Below are 21,767 nucleotides of genomic sequence, written 5' to 3'. Positions count from 1 at the left end.
TTGAATGTTTCATTTCAGCCGTAAAGGTTGCTGGGAATTAATGATTTTTCATGGAATTGTTTTTCAGATTTCAGGCATAGAGACATAGAGATGTACAGCATGGAAACAGACCCTTTGGTCCAACCAAATATCCTAAATTAATCTAGTCCCATTTGCCAGCACTTGTCCTATATCCCTCTGAACCCTTCCCATTCATATACCCATCCAGATGCCTTTTAAATGTTGTAATTGTACCAGCCTCCACCACTTCCTCTGGCAGCTTATTCCATACTGGACTCCCCCATCCCAGGGAAAAGACTTTCCCTATTTACCCTATCCATCCTCATGATTTTATAAACCTATATAAGGTCACTAGTCAGTCTCCGAGGCTCCAGAGAAAACAGCTTCTCCCTATAGCTCAAACCCTCCAACCCTGGCAACATCCTTCTAAATCCTTTGTGAACCCTTTCAAGTTTCACAACATGTTTTCCAACAGGAGGGAGACAGAATTGCACACAATATTCCAAAAGTGGTCCAACCAATATCCTGTACAGACATAACATGACCTTCCAACTCCTATACTCAGTGCTCTGACCAATAAAGGAAAGTGTCCCAAATGCCGCCTTCACTATTCTATTTATCTGCAACTCCACTTCAAGGGACTGTGATCCTGCAGTCCGAAGTCTCTTTGTTCAGCAACACTCCCCAGGACCTTACCATTAAGTATATAAGTCTTGCCCTAATTTGCCTTTCCAAACTGCAGCACCTCTCATTTATCTAAATTAAACTCCATCTGCCACTCCTCATCTGTTTCAAAAGTATGTTTCTTTTTGAAAATGTAACTCAGGTTGATACTAGGAATCTATCCATGCTTAATACCTCAGTAAAGTCCCATAACTTAAAGGCAACACTAAGTTAAGAATCTCCAAATAGATTATTTTCAGTCTCGCATATAGTCTTATAAATTTTAATATATATTCTTTTACAGAACATTAATCCTGTTTACAGTTTATCAAAATCTGACAATGCCTCATTTGCATTTTTAGGTCATCTTTCTTTATTATAATTTTTCTTCATCAATATTTGGTGGAATGTCATGTCCCAACACGTTGCACTTGCTTTGCACAGAAAAGGATTCTAATTTTCCAAACTTCATTTTCAGGCAAACATCCCCTGCTACCAATGTCATTTCAGATTCAAGCCAGTCAGTGAGACAGAAACCAAGATGCACTTTTGATCTCAACCTGTTATGATATGTTATGAAATGCCTTTGTGGATATCATACTCCAAGATGAGACTGAATCTTCTAAACACACTATTACCACAACAACCAAACACTCTCCCAACAAACGTAAATTTGAGGATACAGGCCAGTCGCCAATTTATGAATGTCCCGACTTACAAACGCTCATACTCAAGAATGTGATCCCACACAGGGATATAATTTTAAATATCTGAGATACAAACATTTCCTGTACTTACGAACAACCACTTTGTATTGTCCTGCATTGTGTTCTGACTTGTGTACAAATCAACTTGCAAATGGATTCAGGACTGGAATACATTCGCAACCCAGGGACTGCCTGTGTTATTAAATACAAATTCTTACAGTTTCTTTTCCACCTGTCTCACTTGATCCCATTTTTTTTGGTTTTTTTTATCCAGAATTGCTTTCAAACATAACTGAACATATTGCTTTCCCCCACCACCACATCATCCATATTACTTTGCACATTTATTGATTAAATCATCTGAGTTTCCAATTAATTTACCTGCATAGTCCATCAGTGGCAGTGTATTAGCACTGAAGGTGATGGAAAAGGCAAGGAAAAAGGGAGAGGACAAAATCAAATGGAGTTGGAGAGGGAGATAAGACATTCCACCTCCTGCAGTGTCTACTTCTCCCTGAGTGTATTAGTGAATATTTTGTGCTTCCTTTTCAAGGACATCCAGGCTTGAACGTAGCTGCAGAAAAAATTAAGTCAGTTGAGAACTATGAACTACTTCACAGCCTGATGCCTGGATCTGTTAATGACTTCTTTGTCCAAGCCCAGGTGCACCGTGACTGCATTGTTCTTACAACTTGTTTTTGCTCAGCAGATGTCCAAAGATAAGGAGTGTGGGGCTGAAGTATGGCCAAAAGAGTGATTCCTGTTTATATCTACCCTGTCAATTAAGGCTGTTAAGGCACAGCAGTAGTGTCCCTACCTCTGAGCCAGGAGTTTCAAGTTTCACCTGTACCAGTGGTGTACTTATAACATCTCCGCACAGGTTAATTAGAAAATATCTCAACCCAGCCAACTAATTAATCAATTCTCCCCATCACCTGCATACCTCCCTGCTTTCTCCATTGGGATAAGGCATCCTTGTGGCACAGTGATCGTGTCCTTACTATTGAGCCAAGAGGGTCAGGTTCAAGTCCCACCTGCTCCAAAGTGTGTTAGTAATATCTCTAAACTGGTTGATTTAAAAAAAAATCTTTTGAGCTGTCTAATGGGTCTTCTGGTGTTCCAGTGATGGGTGCACCATGACTGCATTGTTCTTACAACTTATTTTTGCTCAGCAGATGTCCAAACAAGGAGCTGTGTTGACCAACAGTGATCCCACCCTAGTATTTGCATTTCTCCTGCTGTTTTCAATTTCCACGATTTCATTCAGCTTCATGATCAGTGTCTTCTTCTCCAAAGGTATGTGCCCTGGGTCTGTCTCAGAGACAATGACAACTGTATTTATTAGATTACATTTAATTTTATTTATTGTTACAAAATAAAATTCACTACACAGTGCCAGTAATATTGTAGTGATTTATTTAGCAGAATAAATGAAGTGTTACAATGCAGAAGGTGGCCATTCAAGCTATCACATGAATATCAGTTTGGATTTATTAGGAGCTTTGAGTACGGCAGTAAGGAGCAAAGGAAAGGTGTGTTTTATCCATTCCCAGGTTGCAGTAGTTAAGGAAGAAGTCATTCTGAGGATTAAGGACTGCAATTACACAGGGAGGTTAGGAAAGTTAGAGTTATTTTCTCAAGATAAGGTGGAGAGGAGATTTGATAAAGCTGTTCAAACTCACTTGAAACAGAGTGGATGGGACAGACTGTTTTATGGTGGAAGGGTCACAAATGTGGAATTCTATATGACAGGGATGATTGAATTGAATAGTATAGATACTTTTAAGTGAAGCTAGACAACTGTATGAGGGGAAAGGGAATAGAGGGTTGTGTTGATGAATTTGGATAAGAAAGATGTGAGGAGGTTCAAATGGAGGATGAACTGAGCAAATCCTGTTTCTGTGCTGTATATATTAAATCATTCTATGTGAACCAGACGGCGCTAAGTTTAGGTATTTGACAAAGAACCAATTGTGAAATTATGTACTGAATGATTGGGATCTGGAATACATTGCTTGCGAATTGGATCAGCACTTGAAATTAAAAGATTTAAAGGGATTAGGGTGAGGTGACAAAAGTTGACACAAACCTAAGGGTTCGAATACCCTACTTTGATGATGTAACCATTCTATGATTCTGTATTAGTTACAGTTCAACGTAACATTTAGGTTGGGCACCTGAGCAACTGTGAGAAGCCCTTGTCGTAAATTTTGTAACCAGAGCATCCTGTTGCCTTTGCCATACCTTGGTACAGGTTGGACAAATGCATTTTCAGCCACTTGGGTGAAGTGTTCTAGAATAGGACTGGCATATTTTAAGGAACTGCTTTCAATAGGAGAAACTGGAAACAAAAGGAACTAGGAATATGTATTGAATTAGATGATTTGTAGTACAGTTATGCATGTATGCTACACCAGTCATCTCTGCAGGTACTTCACTAGAATCAGTGCAGATAGTAGTTTTACAAAAGCACCTGCCTATGGCAGAATGAGATGTGTATCAGTATTTTACCTGGCTTCTTCTCTGTTTATAGCTAATGTAGCTGCTGCAGTTAGTGGATTCCTGTACTTCCTTTCATATATCCCTTACTTCTTCATCGCACCTCGTTACCAGAGAATGACACATTCCCAGAAAGTGGCATCATGCTTGATCTCAAATGTTGGCATGGCACTGGGATGCCAGCTAATTGGCATGTTTGAAGGGAAAGGTAAGAGCAATGAGATTCTGTGCCAGTACTTGTTTATTATGCTTCTATTGGTAATATATGAAATATGAGCTCAGGTTTCTGATAGCTCTTGTCCCCAAATTTGAGTCCTGGAGGAGCGCATGGTCTAAGCTGTCAGTTTATTGCAATACTGAGGAGGACATTAAACTGAGGCCCCAATAGTCATCCTCACATTTATCAATGTGATTTGAAAGTTCTCACAGCACAATTTAAAAAAAAGTAGCAGGGAGATCTCCCTCGTGCCCTGGCCAGCATTTATCACTCAATCATTATCAAAAACAGATTCATTAATTAGAAATCTCATTATTGTTTGTGCAATCTTGCTATGTTGATTGTTGCCAATTACTTATTTCAGAAGTGCTTGATTGGCTGTAAAGCATTTTGGGGCATCTTGAAATCACAAAAGGCACTTTATAATTTCTTTTGATAGTCCATGCCATGTGGATCTGAGTCATTTTGGGCAGTTGGCAATATTGTGTAGCTGATTATCTCTGAATGCCATTTTCACACAGCCTTTGCCCTCCAGGCACTTGGCTGTTTCTTTTCTCCATTCATTATTGGGATTAGCTGTATCTTCTTGCAGCAGTGCCTGTGATTGGCCTTCCCTCAAGAGGAATTACCTGTATTTGGTTTTCTGGCCATTCAGTATAATTTAACTTCGGCACTGAGCTGTCCCATCATGAAGCACTGATGAAAGATGACCCTTTTTCCTTGAGGTTGGTTGTTCTAAGCAGGAATTAGTAAACTGAACTTTTCCGGATACTAATGTCATACATAAATGTATCATAACTTGCACTCCAGCCTTTCCTAATTATTTTAAGGACATAATCTATTGTGTATTGCCAGTGAATAAATTGATGTATTATGCTGTGGGAAATAGCTGTGCACAAAAGTGATAAAGTAAAAAAGGATTGTGACTTCCTGGCAAGACCAATTAGCAACTATGTAGCATTGAGCCACTACACTGGTTATGAAATGTATTAACATATCATTTAACCAAGTCATAAACTGGATTTTTATCATTGCCCACAGCTGTTTCCTTGCCACTATACGTGCTTCCTCATCCTTTCTTACTTTTCCTCAGGGGCTCATCCCTCTCATACTCATCCACCCTCTCTCTCATTGACTTGCTCTTTCTCTCATTTTCACAATTTCTCCTTTTGTTACACTAGCTCACCCTCATTCACTCTGCCTCCTTTTTACAGTCCTCACACCAGTCATCCTGTCCTCACACTTCCTCGCCTTCTCTTCACCCTTCGCATTGCTTCAACTTCTCTCTCACTGCACACCCTCTCTCAAGTTGCTTCACTGTCTCACACTGCCTGACCCTCCTTCAAACTGCCATCCCTCCCTTAGATTCCCTGACCCTTTCTCAAGCCTCTCTCATTTCCTTCTTGTGCTGCCTCACGCTCCTGCATGGTCAGGCACATGCAGCAGTTGTTTAACCTCACAGCTGTGTGTTGAATATTTTCTAGCATTTGGTTTTTCATTAGCCCATGCAGAATAAACGTTGAGAAATTATATCTTTGGAGACAGTGAAACAATACAAAGCCTCCCCCAACAGGAAATATGCTTAATTTTCTCTGATTATACATTGACACACACTGTTTCTACTCAAAAGCTATAGCAAATGCAGCCCAGCATGATCTCTGATGCAACCCAGGACTCTCATATTGTTTGATAACCAGTGTGTTTTAAATAACAGTGGGTTCAGCATAACGTTTTGCAAAGGCCATCATCAAATGGGGAGGAGGGAAGACATGCACAAAATGAGAATTACAGATAACTATAATAATGATTCTTGTGACCTTCACAGATTTTGGTTGTGAAAAGCCACATAATTCATCTGCACTCAGTGCTAATGCTGATAATTCAAGTACTTTCTTTTGAACATTTATTTTCTGATTTCCTTGTGTTTACTTGAAGGTGTGGGTGTACAGTGGTCAAACATATTCCTGCCCGTCAATGTGGATGACAATTTAACTCTTGCTCAATCAATGGCAATGCTAGTATTTGATTCAGTTATTTACATTTTGGTCACTTGGTATGTGGAAGCTGTGTTCCCTGGGGAGTATGGAATACCACAGGTCTGGTACTTTTTCATCTTGGTAAGTTGCTGTAAACATTTCTGTAATTCGTATGTACAGGGGAACCTCGATTATCCAAATTTCAGATTATCTGAACAAAATCACAAGGTCCCAATGTTTGGCTAAACTGTATTATCTGGTATTTGATTATCCGAACACTCGATTATCCAAACAAAATACTCCCCATCCCTGTCATTTGATAATCAAGGTTCCTCTGTAATTCAATCAATTCAGAATGCAGTCTCCATCACATGTTGTCTGCTCTGAATCTGTATTCCTAGCTTCCTCCTTTCCTTCAACCATCCACCTCGCTTGTTCCTAATATTAGCCTGATTTCTGCTGCAAATCATTTATGCTACACAAATACAAGTCAATTCCCAACTTCAGCAAGAGAGAATTTTAACTGTCTTCCCTTTATATTCAATATCAATCAGTGTTATAATTTATAACAGTGTTATATCTGAACCAGGTATAAACATATAGCGGCTACAAGTGCAGATCAGAGGCTAGGAAGTCTGTAGCAAGTAACTTACTTCCTGGTTCCCCAAAACCTGTCCAACACCTTCTAGGCACAAATCAAGAGTACCAACTGCAGTGCAGCAATGTGCTCAGGGTCCTCAGGTAGTATCTTTCATACCTGTAAAATCTGCAACCTAGAAGAATAAGGGCAGCAGCTGGGTGGGAACACCATCGTCTTCAAGTTCCCTTTCAAGCCATATATGGGGTGGATAATTTTGGTAATTCTGTTCAGGCATCAAGTGAAGTGATAGCTCCAATCTAAGTCCAAGTTCATGAAAAACAGGCTTTGTGCTGTCCAGATTCCAGAACTAGTACTGGTCGTAGTAGTAGTAGTAGTAATAACCAATGGTGAGCCAATTGGATACAAAATTGGCTTGAAGATGGGAGACAGAAGGTGGTGGCGGAGGGTTGTTTTATTGACTAGAGGTCTGTGATCAGTAGTATGCCACAAGAATCAGTGCTGGGGCCATTGCTTTTCGTCATTTATATAAATGATTTGGACATGAATAAAGGAAGTATGGTTTATAAGTTTACTGATGACACCAAAATCAGTGATGTAATGGATAGTGAAGAAGGTTATCTCAGAGTACAACAGGACTTTGATCAGATGAGCCAACGGGCCGAGGAGTGACAAATGGAGTTTAATTTAGATTAATGTGATGTATTGTATTTTGGAAAGGCAAATCAGGGCAGGACTTTTATACATTTTATAGGGCCCTAGGAAGTTTACTGAGCAAAAGGATCTTGGGGTGTAGGTGCATAGCTTCTTGAAAATGTAATCACAGGAAGAAGGTGTTTGGCACCATGCCTTCATTGGTCAGTGCATTGAGTAAAGGAGTTGGGACATCATATTGTGGCTGCACAGAACATTGGTTAGGCCTCTTTTGGAATAGTGCATTCAATTCTGATCTCCCTGCTAGAAAAGATATTGTTAAACTTGGAAAGATGCAGAAAAGACTTATAAGGATGTTGCCAGAATTGGAGGGTTTGAATTATAGGGGGAGGCTGAATAGGCTGGGGCTTTTTCCCCTGGAACGTAGGAGGCTGAGGGGTGACCTTACAGAGGGGCACGGATAGTCTGAATAGCCAAGGTGTTTTTCCCAGGGTAGGGAGTACAAAATTATAGGGCATAGGTTTAAGGTGAGAAGGGAAAGATTTAAAAGGCACATAAGGGGCAATGTTTCCATGCAGGGGGTGATGCATGTATGGAACAAGCTGCCAGAGGAAGTGGTGGAGGTGGGTACAATTACAACATTTAAAAGACATCTGGATGGATACATGAATAGGAAGAGTTCAGAAGAATATGAACTAAATGCTGGCAAATGGGACTAGATCAGTCTAGGATATCTGATTGACATGTTCATTGTCTGTTGGACTGAATGGTCTGTTTCTGTTTTGTATAACTCTATGACTATAATTCCACATCATCCAGCTGTTTCTGCATCCAGAATATCTGAACCATGGGTCCTAACAGTGGCAGCCAGAGACTCACTCTTCAGCCAACATGTATTGCATGTGGTAGAGTTCCAATAATGGTCCTATTCCTGGATATAACTGCAATGGTATGATTGGGTTGAGGGTGTTGCAATGGCCCACAAATGGAATTTGTTCCCATCTCCTATATCAACTGGTGAGAATGTCTGTGTCCACTGTTTAATACAGCAAAATGGATTGTTTAGAGGACCCTTGTTATTCTTTGTTAACTTGTGATGTTTGTGCAGCCTTCATATTGGCTCGGGAAGCCAAGAACTGAATACATCAAAATAAACAAAGAGGATGAGGAAGCAGAGAAACCACTAAACACTGAATACATGGAAGATGACCCATTGGATATTGAAGCTGGCATCAAAATCAAAGACTTGACCAAGGTAGGGAATGGAATTTGATTGGTGCTCACAATGTTTTGGTTGTATTGAATTACTTTCCTCAAAAAGCTTTTAATACTGGGAGGTCAATTGAAAATGTAAAAACTGAAATTAAGATTTTTGTTGGGTGAGGGATATTCAGGGTCATAAAGCCAAGATGAATTGATACTGTTAGGACACAGATCAATCATGAACTAATTGGATGGTGAAACATACTTAAAGATCTTCTTCTTGCTCAAAATCTTGAGGTACACATTCGTAGCAACATAGGAAATAGAACTCTGTCAAACTTCTTCACCATTCTGTATGACCATGGCTGATCTTCAGCTTCAACTGAACTTTCCTACCTATTTCTTATATTCCTTGCTTCCTGAAGAGACACTAAATCTGACTACAATGTCTTAAGTATATTCAGTCATGGAGCATCTTTAACCATTATGAGCAATGAGATAACTTTCATCCTTTTAATCTTCAGATACTGTAAGCCAAGGTAATTCAGTCATTCAAAACTAGGGGAATGATCCATAACAGACATTCACACACCCCTATCCAAGAAAGTAAAAGTGACAGGAAAGAAGAAAAGTTACAAATTACTTAATAATCAAAGATCATGTCATTATTTGACATGAATTAATAAGTCCAGTAAGTCAATGTCTCATTGAGTCCTTTCAGTTGGCTGTGCTCTTTTGCATGAGTTCAGACGCAGGTGATTTGCAGGTGAAGGTGTAAACGTTGTAAACTGAAGATTGGTTAATTTTGCAGGTAAAATACAGGAATTATTTCCAGAATTAAGACTTGAGTAAAATTGAGAACAGAGGCAGGCATTAGTTAAGTCTAAGACGAAAAACTGCAGATGCTAGATTCCAAGGTAGACAAACAGAAGGCTGGAAGAACACAGCAAGCCAGGCAGCATCAGGAGGTGGAGAAGTCAATGTTTCAGGTGTAACCCTTCTTCAGATCATGAAGAAGGGTTACATCCAAAACATTGACTTCTCCACCTCCTGATGCTGCCTGGCTTGCTGTGTTCTTCCAACCTTCTGCTTGTCTACCTTAGTTAAGTCTGAAGCTGCTTTAACTACTTGTAACACAGAAAAATGAATAAAGAAGTCAAAATCTGTATAATTAAAGATGATCCACATAAACCAGGGAATATGAGTCATTTAAACATGTTCTGGTCAAGCCACTGAACTACCAAGGTGGTTCGATGTCCTTCATCTATTGTGTTTTGTAACAGATAACTGTGGAATCATTAACACCAAAGTAAACATTAATTGGTTTCAGTGGTTTCCTTTATTCCAAAATGGCAAGCAGTTCTATCTGCAACTCCTTTATGTTCGTTCAGCTGGAATAGCTGCACAGCATGACATTCCTCGTGCAAAGATGCATTTACTTTTGTCTTGGTAATTGCTGGACATTTCTAAAAGCAGGAAACTTGTCCATTCTTGTTCAGTAGCAGCTATTTTAAAATCCATTTTAAAACAGAAGAATTTAAACAGATCATAAAAAGGCACAGTTTAGAATCTCTTTCTTTCTTTCCTCTGAGCATTGCATTATCCTATTCCTGATGAAAGGCTTTTGCCCGAAACGTTGATTTTCCTGCTCCTCACATGCTGCCTGAGCTGCTATGCTTGTCCAGCACCATTCTGATCTAAACACTTATACTATAAACCCCTTGCAATAAAGGCCAACATGCCATTCTTATTGTTTATTACCTGTATGTTACCTATTTGTGTTTCTTTGATGTGTAAACTCAAAGTTTCTGTGGATATCAAAGTTTCTGTGGGAGTTTCATGACTTCTGCTTTTCTTTCTATTGTGACCAAAATGAATAACCCCTGACTTCCCCATGTTATAGTTCATCTGCCACTTTGTTGTCCATTCATTCAATCTATTCATACCTCTTTTCAGCCTTTTCATGTCCACAATGTGCATCCCCACCTAGCTTTGTATTATTAGCAAACTTGGATAAATTATATTTTATCACTTAGCCTTTGTTATGAATATAGATTGTAAATAGCTGGGGCCCCAGTACTAGTCTTTATGGAATATTTCAAATTTGGCAGGTTGTCAGAGATAAATGCATGTTATACTATGTTTCCTGTTCATTAACTAATCTTGAACCTGTGCTAATATATCATCCATGACTCTACAATCCAAGTATATGATATCTACACATTCCCCTTTATTTACTCCATTAACTGTTTTCAAAGCCTCTAAAAATGTCAAACACAATTTACCTTTCATAAAATAATGTTAGCTTTCCTCTTGCTATGATTTTCAAGGTCAGTTGTTAAGTCAAATGACAGATATCAGGCCAACTAGCCCCGTAGATTTCTGTTTCATCTCTTCCTGATTTCTTGAATAGCCATATCACCTTTGTTAGTTTCCAATCAGAACACTAAGCGGATCTTACAGAATCTGTAAAATTCTAAGAGGACTAGATAGGGCAGGTGGAGGAAGGATGTTCCTGATGACAGGGCAATTCAGAACCAGAGGTCAGAGTTTAAGGATACATTTAGGGTTGAGAGTCAGACAAATTTCTTCATCAAGATCCTGTGAAACTTTCTGCCACAGAAAGCAGAGAAAGTAGTACCAGCTACCTTGGTAGTTCAGTGGCTAGACCAGAAACACATTTAAATGACTGAAACTCCTGGTTTATTTGAGTCATTTTTAATTATACAGGTTTTTATTTCTTTACTCACTCTTCTGAGTCACAAGTAGTTAAAGCAGCTTCAGATGTTTTCAAGAAGGTAAGAGAGAGTTCTTAGGGGTCAAGGGATCAAAGAGACAGCGTACTGACTTGGCTGATCAGCCACTTTCAGATTGAAATTCCAAATGGATTACTCCTGCTTGCATTTTCTAAATCTATGTTTTTCTGTCTGTTGGGACCATTCTAGAGTCTTATAAATTGCAGGCTTTGAGATGAGCTATGATAAGCCCTGACACTTCCTTGATGCCAATTCACATTTTTGTTTTCTGTAGGTGTTCAAAGTTGGAAACGAGATGAAGGAAGTAGTTTCCCATCTAACCTTCAACTTACACAAGGGACAAATCTCAGTATTGCTGGGGCACAATGGTGCTGGAAAGACTACTACTCTGGCCATGCTCACAGGTGTGTTCACGGACATTAGAGTGTACCCTTCTATTCTAGGAATATTCTCTCGGCTTAATTTCGTCCCATCTGACTTTTCTATTTGGACAACACATTGCCATTTTTTGTTTATTGAAGGCAACATTAATGGTCAGACATAAATACTCAGTATGTTCCTTTGGCAAACCGGGTTTGTTTGACACTGTGTTTGTTGATGTGCAGAAGCATACACAGAAGCAGCAAAGGTTTTGAATTAAATTGAAATTAAGAGTGTTAAGCCTGACAGACACCTAGAAATGTAAAATGAACTTAATGAAAATGTAGATCTGTGAAGAGAAAAAAAACTGTTCAAGATTTTCTTTTAATTTAAAAAAAGGCTCTATTTTGTGCGTGTACAGTTTGAAAGAAAGTTACACAGACACAGTTGGAATTTGGCACTGTATTGTTGGTGTTAGCAGACATTTCGTTGACTGATATACAAGAGCCCAATTTAATCACAGAAGTGTCCGAAGTAGGCTATTGAATGATCTGCGCATGTGGTGCATCTTTCTGCCTGGCATGGAGTGCAACTAACAGAGAATTCTGGAGAAACTCAGCAGGTCTGTCACTGCAGCAGAGAAAGAAACAGTGTCAACGTCTTGAGATCAGTCTCACTCTTCTTCAAAACTAGGCTTATACAAGGGGCAAATATCAGTATTGGGGTTGGGGCTGGAAGACCTCTACTCTGGTGTGAAAGTTACATTGGACTCAAAACATTAACTCTGTTTCTCTCTCCACAAATGCTGCCAGACCTGCTAAGTTTCTTCAGTATTCTCTGTTTGTTTCAGATTTCCAACAACCACAATATATTATCTTTAATGGTATGGAGTGCAGTCTTGTTAGGTATTCCTGTCTGAATATTTAAGCACATGTTGAAGAGAGTCAAGGTGTAAGGAACCACAGGGATTTGGCTGTGTTTCTGCCAATGCAACTGCAGGGGATGCACGCACTGCCTTGTGACATCACTGAACATGTTTAAATATGTAGTTTAAGTTCTGTTTTAGACCACAAAGAAAGAGTAGATTAACACAAATAGCACCTAATTTAAACAGAAACATTTTTGAATACAAAATTCTTAACTGATTCAATTTAGTTAATACAATTTCGGGAGTTGTAAAGGGCATTTGAAACTGCTCTGGCTGCAGTTCTTTGTTTTTAAATTGCATTGCATCAAATTAGTTCTCTAATTCGGGCACACATTTTGCAAAAAGATTGTTTATCTCAAGCAAAATGTTTATTTGTAATCATTTTGTCTATTTCTGCCTGAAACACAACAACTGCTTTGATAGTCCAAGTTAATAATATGTCAACAGAAAGCTCGTTGTTTGAAGCTGACTATAGCCACTAAATCAGTAAGGCTTTGTGTAAATGGTGGAGCTCTAAGGCTTTGAAAGTCACGAATATCCTTAGCATCACACCTTTTTAAGCAAGTGTTAATTTCTGAGTTTATCTTAACAGAAGTTATATCCTACAGATTTAAAACACAACATATTATGAGCCAAAACTGGCAAAGTAGAATTAAGTGGTTTCTATATAGGTCTCCGATCCACAGCTTCCTGTTTTTAGCACGGAAGATGAATTTGAGGATTCTCAAAATCTTAGTGAATTCACAAAATCTCTCTCCCAGACTTTTAGTGTCATATATTTCATGTTGAATTCAACCTGAACCTAAAGAAATTCCACTTTTGCCTCAAGTTGACTTATCACAGTTAGTGATGAGATAATTTAGAGCAAGAATTGGAGACGCCCCAACATTGAGAATCCGTTAGAAATCTGAAGGGCATAAGGAGGAACGGGTAACTGAGTGGAGGATGAATGTGTGAATGGATGGCAAGCCGTATTCTTGGTCTGGTACTGACCTATTTAAGGAATGTATTTGAAGTGCATGTTCGTCCTATTTGTATTGCTCTGTCAAAACTGCTGCCGGAACAGATAACCTGTTCTCTTGTTTGTTAGGTCTGTTCCCTCCTACAAGTGGCACTGCCACCATTAATGGATATGATATCTGCCAGGACATGCCACTGGTTCGCCAAAGTCTTGGACTCTGTCCACAGCACGATGTCCTATTTGATAACCTTACCGTAGAAGAGCATCTGTTATTTTTTAGTGGGGTAAGTTATATTGGAAGGGAAGACCACACAGTTAAAAGTTTATAGGAAATAGTCTGTCTCCATGTTGCTGACTGCACAATATATTACTTATCAGCTATTGTCCTTATAGATTGTTCCATCTGTTCATTGCAAAATGTCAGTTTGATTCAGTGGTAGTCACCTGTTGCTCAGATTCAGGAGATCATAGATTCTAATCCTTATTTGGGATTTAGCATTTTTTAAGGAAATGCTGACAGCCTGAAATGATGACCTGGATTTTTGTCATCAAGATGATTAAGAAATCTTTCCAAAGGAAATGTGGTGGCGTAGTAAACTTGGCACTGAACTAGTAATCCAGCGTCTCAGACTAATGTCCTGGGAATATAGTTGAAATCCCATCATGGCAGGTGGTGAAATTGGAGTTCAATAAAAAAAACCTAGAATTAAAGGCTAGTCTAATGATCGCCATGTAACCATTGTTAATTGTTGTAAAAACCCTTCTAGTTCATTAATGTTCTTTAGAGAAAGTATTCTGCTGTCTTTACCCAATCTAGTTTACATGGGATTCCAGACCCACAATAATGTGGTTGACTTATAATTGCCTGGACCAATTGACTATAAATGGCTTAGAACAACTTATTTCAAGAAACAATTAGGGATGGGCAATAAATGTTGGATTAGCCAACTATGCCCCCTATGAATATGATAAGAAAAAGATAATGTGCTAATCCTAATTTTGAGGTTCCAAACCCCACTTGCAAGTTCAATTTCTGATTATCAAAAGTAATTTTTAAGGGAAAGCTGGTTCAGGTCATGACCCTGATCCTGCCATCTTTAACATGGCTGGATCCATTATAAAGATAGGCAAATTCCAGTCCTTCTTGACCTCACGGAGCTGTGATTTCATGACACCTTGATGGTGTTGTGTACCATAGTATATATGAGGGAACACCATGAAAGCTAAATGAATAAACTCCTTCTTGTGTCCCCTCCCCTTGCAACTCTATCCAGCCTCCCCAGTGCCTCTCATTAACACCAGGCCTATGCTGCCCACCCACCCCCAATGACAGGCATTTGATCCATGTTATGGCCATTTACTCAACGTGCACTATATAGAAGGAATAAATGCTTCAGCAATAATAGGATACACAGATATCTTTTAAATTGTCATTCATTAGTTACTTTGTACTTCCTTAACAAAAACTATTTTTTTGTGACAAGTCAGTAAATGTGTTAATTGTCCAGTCTGTTTAGAGTATCAATAGAAGGAAGTCTTGAAAGCTCATAATTATATGTAAATTATCTTGGTGAAAAACTATGCAGTACTGGCTGAGAGCCCAGACATCCATAATTCTGTGGAAACATCTGAGCTCCAGCTGCATTGACTTCATTGGCTTTTTGATTTCTGCTGATGAGGGATACCTTGCAAAAACCTGAACATCTCACCCGGCTGTTCAGCAAACACCACTTATCCAATCCGGAGTGAAATTTGTGGATCCAGTACTGGACTACTTAGTCACTTCAGGACCCACAATCCCAGAGTAAAGAGCTGCCTAATAAGGGGAAGGGGGCAGCAGATGAGACTGTGGGGTGATAGAGTGTTCAATTTGGAGAGAAAGAAAGAGAGAGAGAGAGAGAGAGCGTGCATGTATGTATCCCCATTTTGTTCCCGCATGGCAGGGGGGGAGAGACAGAAAGTGTGGTGAAAACAAAGTGAGACCGAGTGTGGGAAAGAAAGAAACGGAGAGAAAGTATGCGTGAGGGAGAGAAAATGGAAAGCAAGTCTGAGGAGGAAGAAGAGAAAGAGGGGGAGTGATTGAAAGGGAAGAGTGTAAGAAAGCGTGACTCTGGGGGAGGGAGAAAAAGAAGGAGAGAGTGTGGGGGAGGAAGGGAAAGGTAGGGGAGGGAGAGTCGTACAATTGTACAGCATGGAAACACACCCTTTGGTCCAACTCGATGCCAACCAGACATTTGGCCCATGTCTCTCTAACCGCCTCCTATTCATATATCCATCCAGATGCCTTTTAAATGTTGTAATTGTACCAGTCTCCGCCATTTCCTCTGGCAGCTCATTCCACACTAGCATCACCCTGTGCATGGAAAAAGTTGTCCCTTTTAAATGTTTCTCCTCTTATCTTAAACCTATGCCCTCTAGTTCTCGACTCCCCTACCCTGGGGAAAAGACCTTGGCTATTCACCCTATCCATGCTCCTCGATTTTAAAAAACTTCGATAAGGTCACCCTTCAGCCTCCGACACTCCAGGAAAAACGTTCCAGCCTATTTAGCCTGTCTCTATAGTTCAAACCCTCCAACCCTGGCAACATCCTTGTAAATCTCTTCTGTATCCTTTCAAGTTTAACAACATCTTGCTAACAGCAGAGAAAGAGAGGGGGAGAGATTGTAGGGGAGTGAGGAAAGGAGAGGGAGAAAGAGTCTGGGAAGAAGATGAAAGAGGTAGCGAGTGTGTGGCAGAGGGAGAGAAAGATAGGGAGAAGAGGGAGTGTAGTAAGAAGGGGATAAGAGAGAGAGTATTGGGTAGGAGGGGGAGGCAAAAAAGATTTGTTGAAACAGGGAGACAGAAATTGTGTCAGGAAGGGAAAAGGAGAAAATGAGATTGTGTGGGGTCAGAAGGGAAACGGAGTATGGGAGAGGGGAAAGAATGAGCACGGGGGAAACAGAGATGGAATGAGTTTGGTTGGAGAGAGAAATAGTGTGGGGGAGGGAGAGAAAGAAAAGAAGAGAGATGGTGTGCGGGAGGGAGAGAGAATGTAGAGCAGAGGAAATCGCCTTCATTATTCAGACTGTTGAGTATAGGAGTTGGGACATCATGTTGAGGTTGGCGAGGCCACTTCTGAAGTGCTGTGTATAGTTCTGGTCCCCTTGCTCTAGGATGGATATTATTAAATTGGACTGGGTTCAGAAGAGATTTACCAGAACATTGCCAGGACTGGAGGGTTTGAGTCATAAGGAGAGCCTGGGACATTTTTCCACGTCAGCACAGGAGCTGACGGATGACCTTACAGAGCTTTATAACATCACAAGGGGCATAGATGAAGTCAGTAGTAAAGGTCTTTTTCCTAAAGTAGATGAGTTCAAAACTAGGGGGCATATTTTTAAGATGAGAGTAGAAAGATTTAAGAGAGACCCAAGAGTCAAGGGTCTAATTCCATGCTATATGACTCGACAAGAGAGTGTGTGGTAGGAGGACAGAGAGAATGACATGGAGAATGTGGGAGAGAGAGAGATTGTGGATGAGGGTGGACAGAATGAGTGAGAATGTAGTTTGGGGGAACACAGAGTGCATGTGGGTAAAGGAGGAAGAGAGAACATGTGTGGGGGGGGTGTAGTGGGAGACAGAATGGGGAGGGAGAGAGAGAATGTGAGGGAAGGAGAAAGAAAGAGGAAATGTGGGAGAAGGAGAGAGGGAGAGATTGTGGACAAGAATGGAGAAAGTAAATGAGTGTGGGAGAGTGAACAGAGAGTGAGTACGGGTGAAGGAGCGAGAGAGAATGAGTGAATGGGAAGGGAGACAAAGTGTGAATGCGGAGTGGGCAAAGAGAAAGAGTGACTTTGTCTGGTGGAATTAAATGAAAGCTCTCCATTGGAATTGCTCTCATCAGCAACTCTAAGGTAATAACACCTTTAAGACCTCAGGGCAACAGAAGGTGTTTTAGGCCTGAAAATTAAATCATTTTGCCAGAAACATTCAACAGATCAGGCTGCAGTGATTAAAGAAAGTGTGGGGGACAGGAAGGGACACAATGTGCGAGGCTGAGAGTACTAGTGGGAGGAAGGAGAAAGTGAGTGTGGGTTAGAGACAGGGAGGTATTAAGTGTGTGGGGATGGGACAGGGACAAACTACAAGAGGGAGAGATGGAGAAGGAGTGTAGGGGAGGGTCAGACAGAGAGAGTGTGAGGAAAGGAGAGAGAGACTGTGAGAAATTGTATGAGGGAAAGAGAGAGTGTGTAAGAGTGGAGCGGAGAAAGAATTATTGTGTTGGTGAAGAAAGGAGAGCGAGAGAGCCAGCGACTGTGGGAGGGAGAGGCAAAAAAGGGATGTGGGGAGGGAGGGACAGGGAAAGAATGTCAGGGAAGGTGTGTGTGTGTGTGTGTGTGTCTGTGTGTGTGTGTGTGTGTGTGTGTGTGTGTGTGTGTGTGTGTGTGTGTGTGTGTGTAGAATAAGAGCTCATGTGGGGGAGGGATGAGACAGAGTGTGTTGGTGAAGAACGGACAGAGCAAGAGAATATTTTGGGGGAGGGACAGAGAGTGTGGGGGATGGAAAGAAAGCAAGTTGAGGAGGGGAGGCAGTGTAAGCATAAATAGGGAGGGAGGCAGAGCATATGACAAGTGCATGAAGCAGAGAGAGCACCATTGATGAGGGAAATACAGAAGAGTCACAGTTGGCTCTCATCCTCCAACTGACAATTAGCATTGGATCACATTGTCTTAGCTTGTTGACCCAGCCATTTCCATCTCACAGCTCAAAGGCTGCCGCCCTGGTCAGATCCGTGAAGAGGTAAACTGGATGTTAAGCTTGTTGAAGTTTAAGGATAAAAGAAAAGCAAAGATCAAGACTTTGTCTGGTGGAATGAAACGGAAGCTCTCCATTGGAATTGCTCTCATCGGCAACTCTAAGGTAATAACACCTTTAAGACCTCAGGGCAACAGAAGGTCTTTTATGCCTGAAAATAAACTCATTTTGCCAGAAACACTCAACAGATCAGGCTGCAGTGATTAGAGAAGCAAAATTAACGGTCCAATGACTTTTGCTGTAACAGTATATTTTTATTAATGCAGGGGAAGTGAGCTGCATTGGCTAGGCCTTAATTTATGCCCATTCATAATTGCCCTTAAAGTGATGTTGAACTGCTATAGTCAATTCGGGGCAGATAGATCCACAGTGCTATTAGGGAGCAAGTTTCAGAATTTTCACCCAGTGACATTGAAAGAGCGTGATACAGTTAAAAGTCAGAAGGTTGACTGACTTGGAGGGGAACTTGCAAGTCATGCTGTTCTCATGTTTCGACTACATTTGTCCTTCTAAGCAGTAATGGTCATGGGTGCTGCCTAAAGAGGTGAATTTCTGTAGTGCATTCTGTCGAGATGCTCCTGTGCATCAGTCATGGAGTAAGTGAATGTTTGTAGATATGCTGCTGACAACAGGCTGCTTTGTCTACGATGGTATCAATTTCAAGTGTTATTGGAGCTGCATTTACCGAGGCAAGTGGAGAATATTTCATCACACTCCAGACTTTTGCCTTGTAGAAAGTGGGCAGACTTTGGGGTATCAGAAGTGAGTTAACCACCATACTGTTCCTAGCTTCTGACCCACTCTTGTAGTCACCATATTTACATGATTGATCCAGTTCAATTTCTGGTCAATGGTAAACCCCTAGATGTTGATATTAAGAGATTCTGCGATGGTAATGCCATTGAATATCAAGAGGCAATGGTTAGATTCTCTCTGGTGGGAGATGGTTGTTGCCTGGCTCTTGTGTGGCAGGAATGTTAATTGTCACTTATTAGCCCAAACTTGGATATTGTGCAGATTGTTCTACATTTGGGTGTGGACTGCTTCAATATCTTTAGAACATTGTGTAATCACCAGCAAACTTTCCAATTCTGACTTTAAGATGGAAGAAAGGTGGCTGATGAAACAAATCAAATGATTGGGCATTGGACAAGAGCCTGAGAAGCCCCTGCAAAGATGCTCAAGTGCTGAGGTGGCTGATCTCTAAAAACTGCAAACCTCTTCCTTTGAGTTTGGTATGACTCCAACTGCTGGGGTTGCCGCTCCTTTAGAACAGAAGTAACATGCACATCAAACATGTCTTCAGCTCACAGTCCATCTTTTCTCAATCTGACAGTGAACAGTGGCACATGAAAAAGAAATGGTGTAATTCCAAGGGTGTGGGAAACCAAGACCTAAGTCAAAAGTTCAAGAAAATGCGGTAGCAACCTTTTCATTGTTTCAATCACCCAGAAACGGTGCCCTTTAGAGATTGGTCACATTGCCACAGAGGATCTTATTATTGATTATTTGTTTTCTGTCCTTCAGATTGTCATGTTGGATGAACCAACATCTGGTATGGATCCACTATCCCGCAGATCTACCTGGGATCTTCTACAGAACCAGAAGTATGGCCGCACTATCCTGCTAACCACTCATTTTATGGATGAAGCTGATCTCCTTGGAGATCGTATTCTGATCATGGCCAATGGGCAGCTTCAGTGCAGTGGAACATCACTCTTCCTCAAGAACAAGTATGGTGAGTAAGAGGAACTGTACAAATTACACACTATAATCCCCCAAGGTCCCTGATGCCTTCAAATTGACCACTATTACATTCTCATTCTTTGCCCCAACCATTAGTAGTTGTGCTTTCAAACTCCTGGACTTTAAGTTCTGGAATTTCCTCCCTAAACCTCTCCACTTCCATATCCTTTAAAAAGCTCCTTAAAACCTCTATTTTCAATAAGAGGTTTAATAACCTATCCCAAAGACCTCTCCTTGAGATGTTTCACCATATTATAAGCACTAGTAATCTAAGTAGTCATTGAATTATGTTTATCAGGCACTAGCTACACAATGATATGTTTCTGCAAACGATCAGCCAATTTTAGATTACAAACAGTATGGAAACAGGCCCTTCGGCCCAGCAAGTCCACACCGACCCTCCAAAGAGTAACCTAACCAGATCTTAGATTTACCCCTGACTAATGCACCTAGCACTTTGCAATTTAACATGGCCAATTCACCTGAACTGCATATCTTTGTATGTGGGAAGAAACCAGAGCTCCACGCTGACAATCACCTGAGGCAGGAATCAAACCGAGGTCCCTGGTGCTGTGAGGCAGCAGTGCTAACCATCGAGCCACCATGCCGTCCCAACAGCAGATCAGTGAATAGGATAACATTTAGAAAAATAGCAAAAGATGAGAAAGATCATTCTGGCTTTAACTCTCAGGGACTCCCTCACTGTCCTATTGAAGCTTCTGGCCATTAGGCTTTTCGGTGCCACACAAACCTCCAGCTTTTGGTTTTCTCCCCTGGCCCTGCCCAATAACTCTCAAATATTTGAACTTTTTCCAATCTGCATGCTCTAGATTCCAGTCCTGTTGACTTTTTTAGTGCCTGATTTGAGTTATTGCAGATAGATGGCCCAGAGTAAGGGAGGAGCACTAGGTAGGGAGTGTGAGGATACTGTTACAGAACCCAGAAATTAATTGCAAAGATCAGACCCATTCAGTTAGGGACTTGCAATCCATCCACAGACACTCCAATGAGATGAGACTCAAACAAAGACGATAAAGACAGGCTCCCATGTCTCTGACCTGGATGTTGCGAACTCATAACGCATCCTCTGCAGCCTCAGTCTGTGTTGGTTTGGTTACAATTCTCATAATCTTGCTTTTCCTTTGTAATTGCTTTTTTCCATTTTAGAAAATAATGAACCTGCTAGAAACAATCTGCCTCAGAGGTTAATTTGATTCAGATGGTCAAGTGTGTGTGTGCATGTTTTTGAAACAGAAATTCTGCATTGAATTTATTTTCGTTTGAATGAGTGTAGGTTGCTGAGAGAGGAGTCACTGTATAATAGTGACACATCACCAGATTTCTGGCCTCAGAAATGATGGAAGTCAGTGATCATGAAGTTTTCGGATGAGGGAGGCCAATTGACCCATTTTACTCAATCCATTCAGAAAGGCTTTATTGTAACCTGCAGTTGGTTCTTAAATAAATACAAGGTTTTCACGCTCAGCTGCTACTTGCACTCATTATCCTGTATTTGAAAGATCTCCTAATGTTGATACAGATTTCCTTCAGATTGAACCTTTGACTCCTATTCTGTTGTAGTTTAAAGTAACAGTTTGTTTCCAAATTATCTACTATCTTAGCTACTGCTAAACAGAATAGTGAAAAGCCCAAATTACCCAACTTTTCCTTGTACTTCAAATCTCTGATTGTGCATCACCATAA

General features: G+C 40.6%; 1 protein-coding gene across 2 annotated transcripts in view; it reads left to right on the top strand.

Annotated features, from left to right (window-relative positions):
- abca3b (ATP-binding cassette, sub-family A (ABC1), member 3b) overlaps positions 1 to 21,767 on the top strand; it is a 117,158-nt gene that overhangs the window by 27,265 nt on the left and 68,126 nt on the right. For both annotated transcript variants that reach the window (XM_060840689.1, XM_060840688.1), the window contains exons 8-15: positions 2,546 to 2,666; positions 3,904 to 4,077; positions 6,022 to 6,203; positions 8,423 to 8,569; positions 11,548 to 11,677; positions 13,652 to 13,806; positions 18,267 to 18,422; positions 19,845 to 20,055. In XM_060840689.1, the coding sequence (XP_060696672.1) occupies positions 2,546 to 2,666; positions 3,904 to 4,077; positions 6,022 to 6,203; positions 8,423 to 8,569; positions 11,548 to 11,677; positions 13,652 to 13,806; positions 18,267 to 18,422; positions 19,845 to 20,055 (1,276 nt within the window). The remainder of the gene's footprint in view (positions 1 to 2,545; positions 2,667 to 3,903; positions 4,078 to 6,021; positions 6,204 to 8,422; positions 8,570 to 11,547; positions 11,678 to 13,651; positions 13,807 to 18,266; positions 18,423 to 19,844; positions 20,056 to 21,767) is intronic.

The sequence above is a fragment of the Hemiscyllium ocellatum genome, chromosome 20 (assembly GCF_020745735.1).
Source record: "Hemiscyllium ocellatum isolate sHemOce1 chromosome 20, sHemOce1.pat.X.cur, whole genome shotgun sequence".
Classification (NCBI taxonomy): Eukaryota; Metazoa; Chordata; class Chondrichthyes; order Orectolobiformes; family Hemiscylliidae; genus Hemiscyllium; species Hemiscyllium ocellatum.
This window is presented reverse-complemented; position numbering and strand designations above follow the sequence as displayed.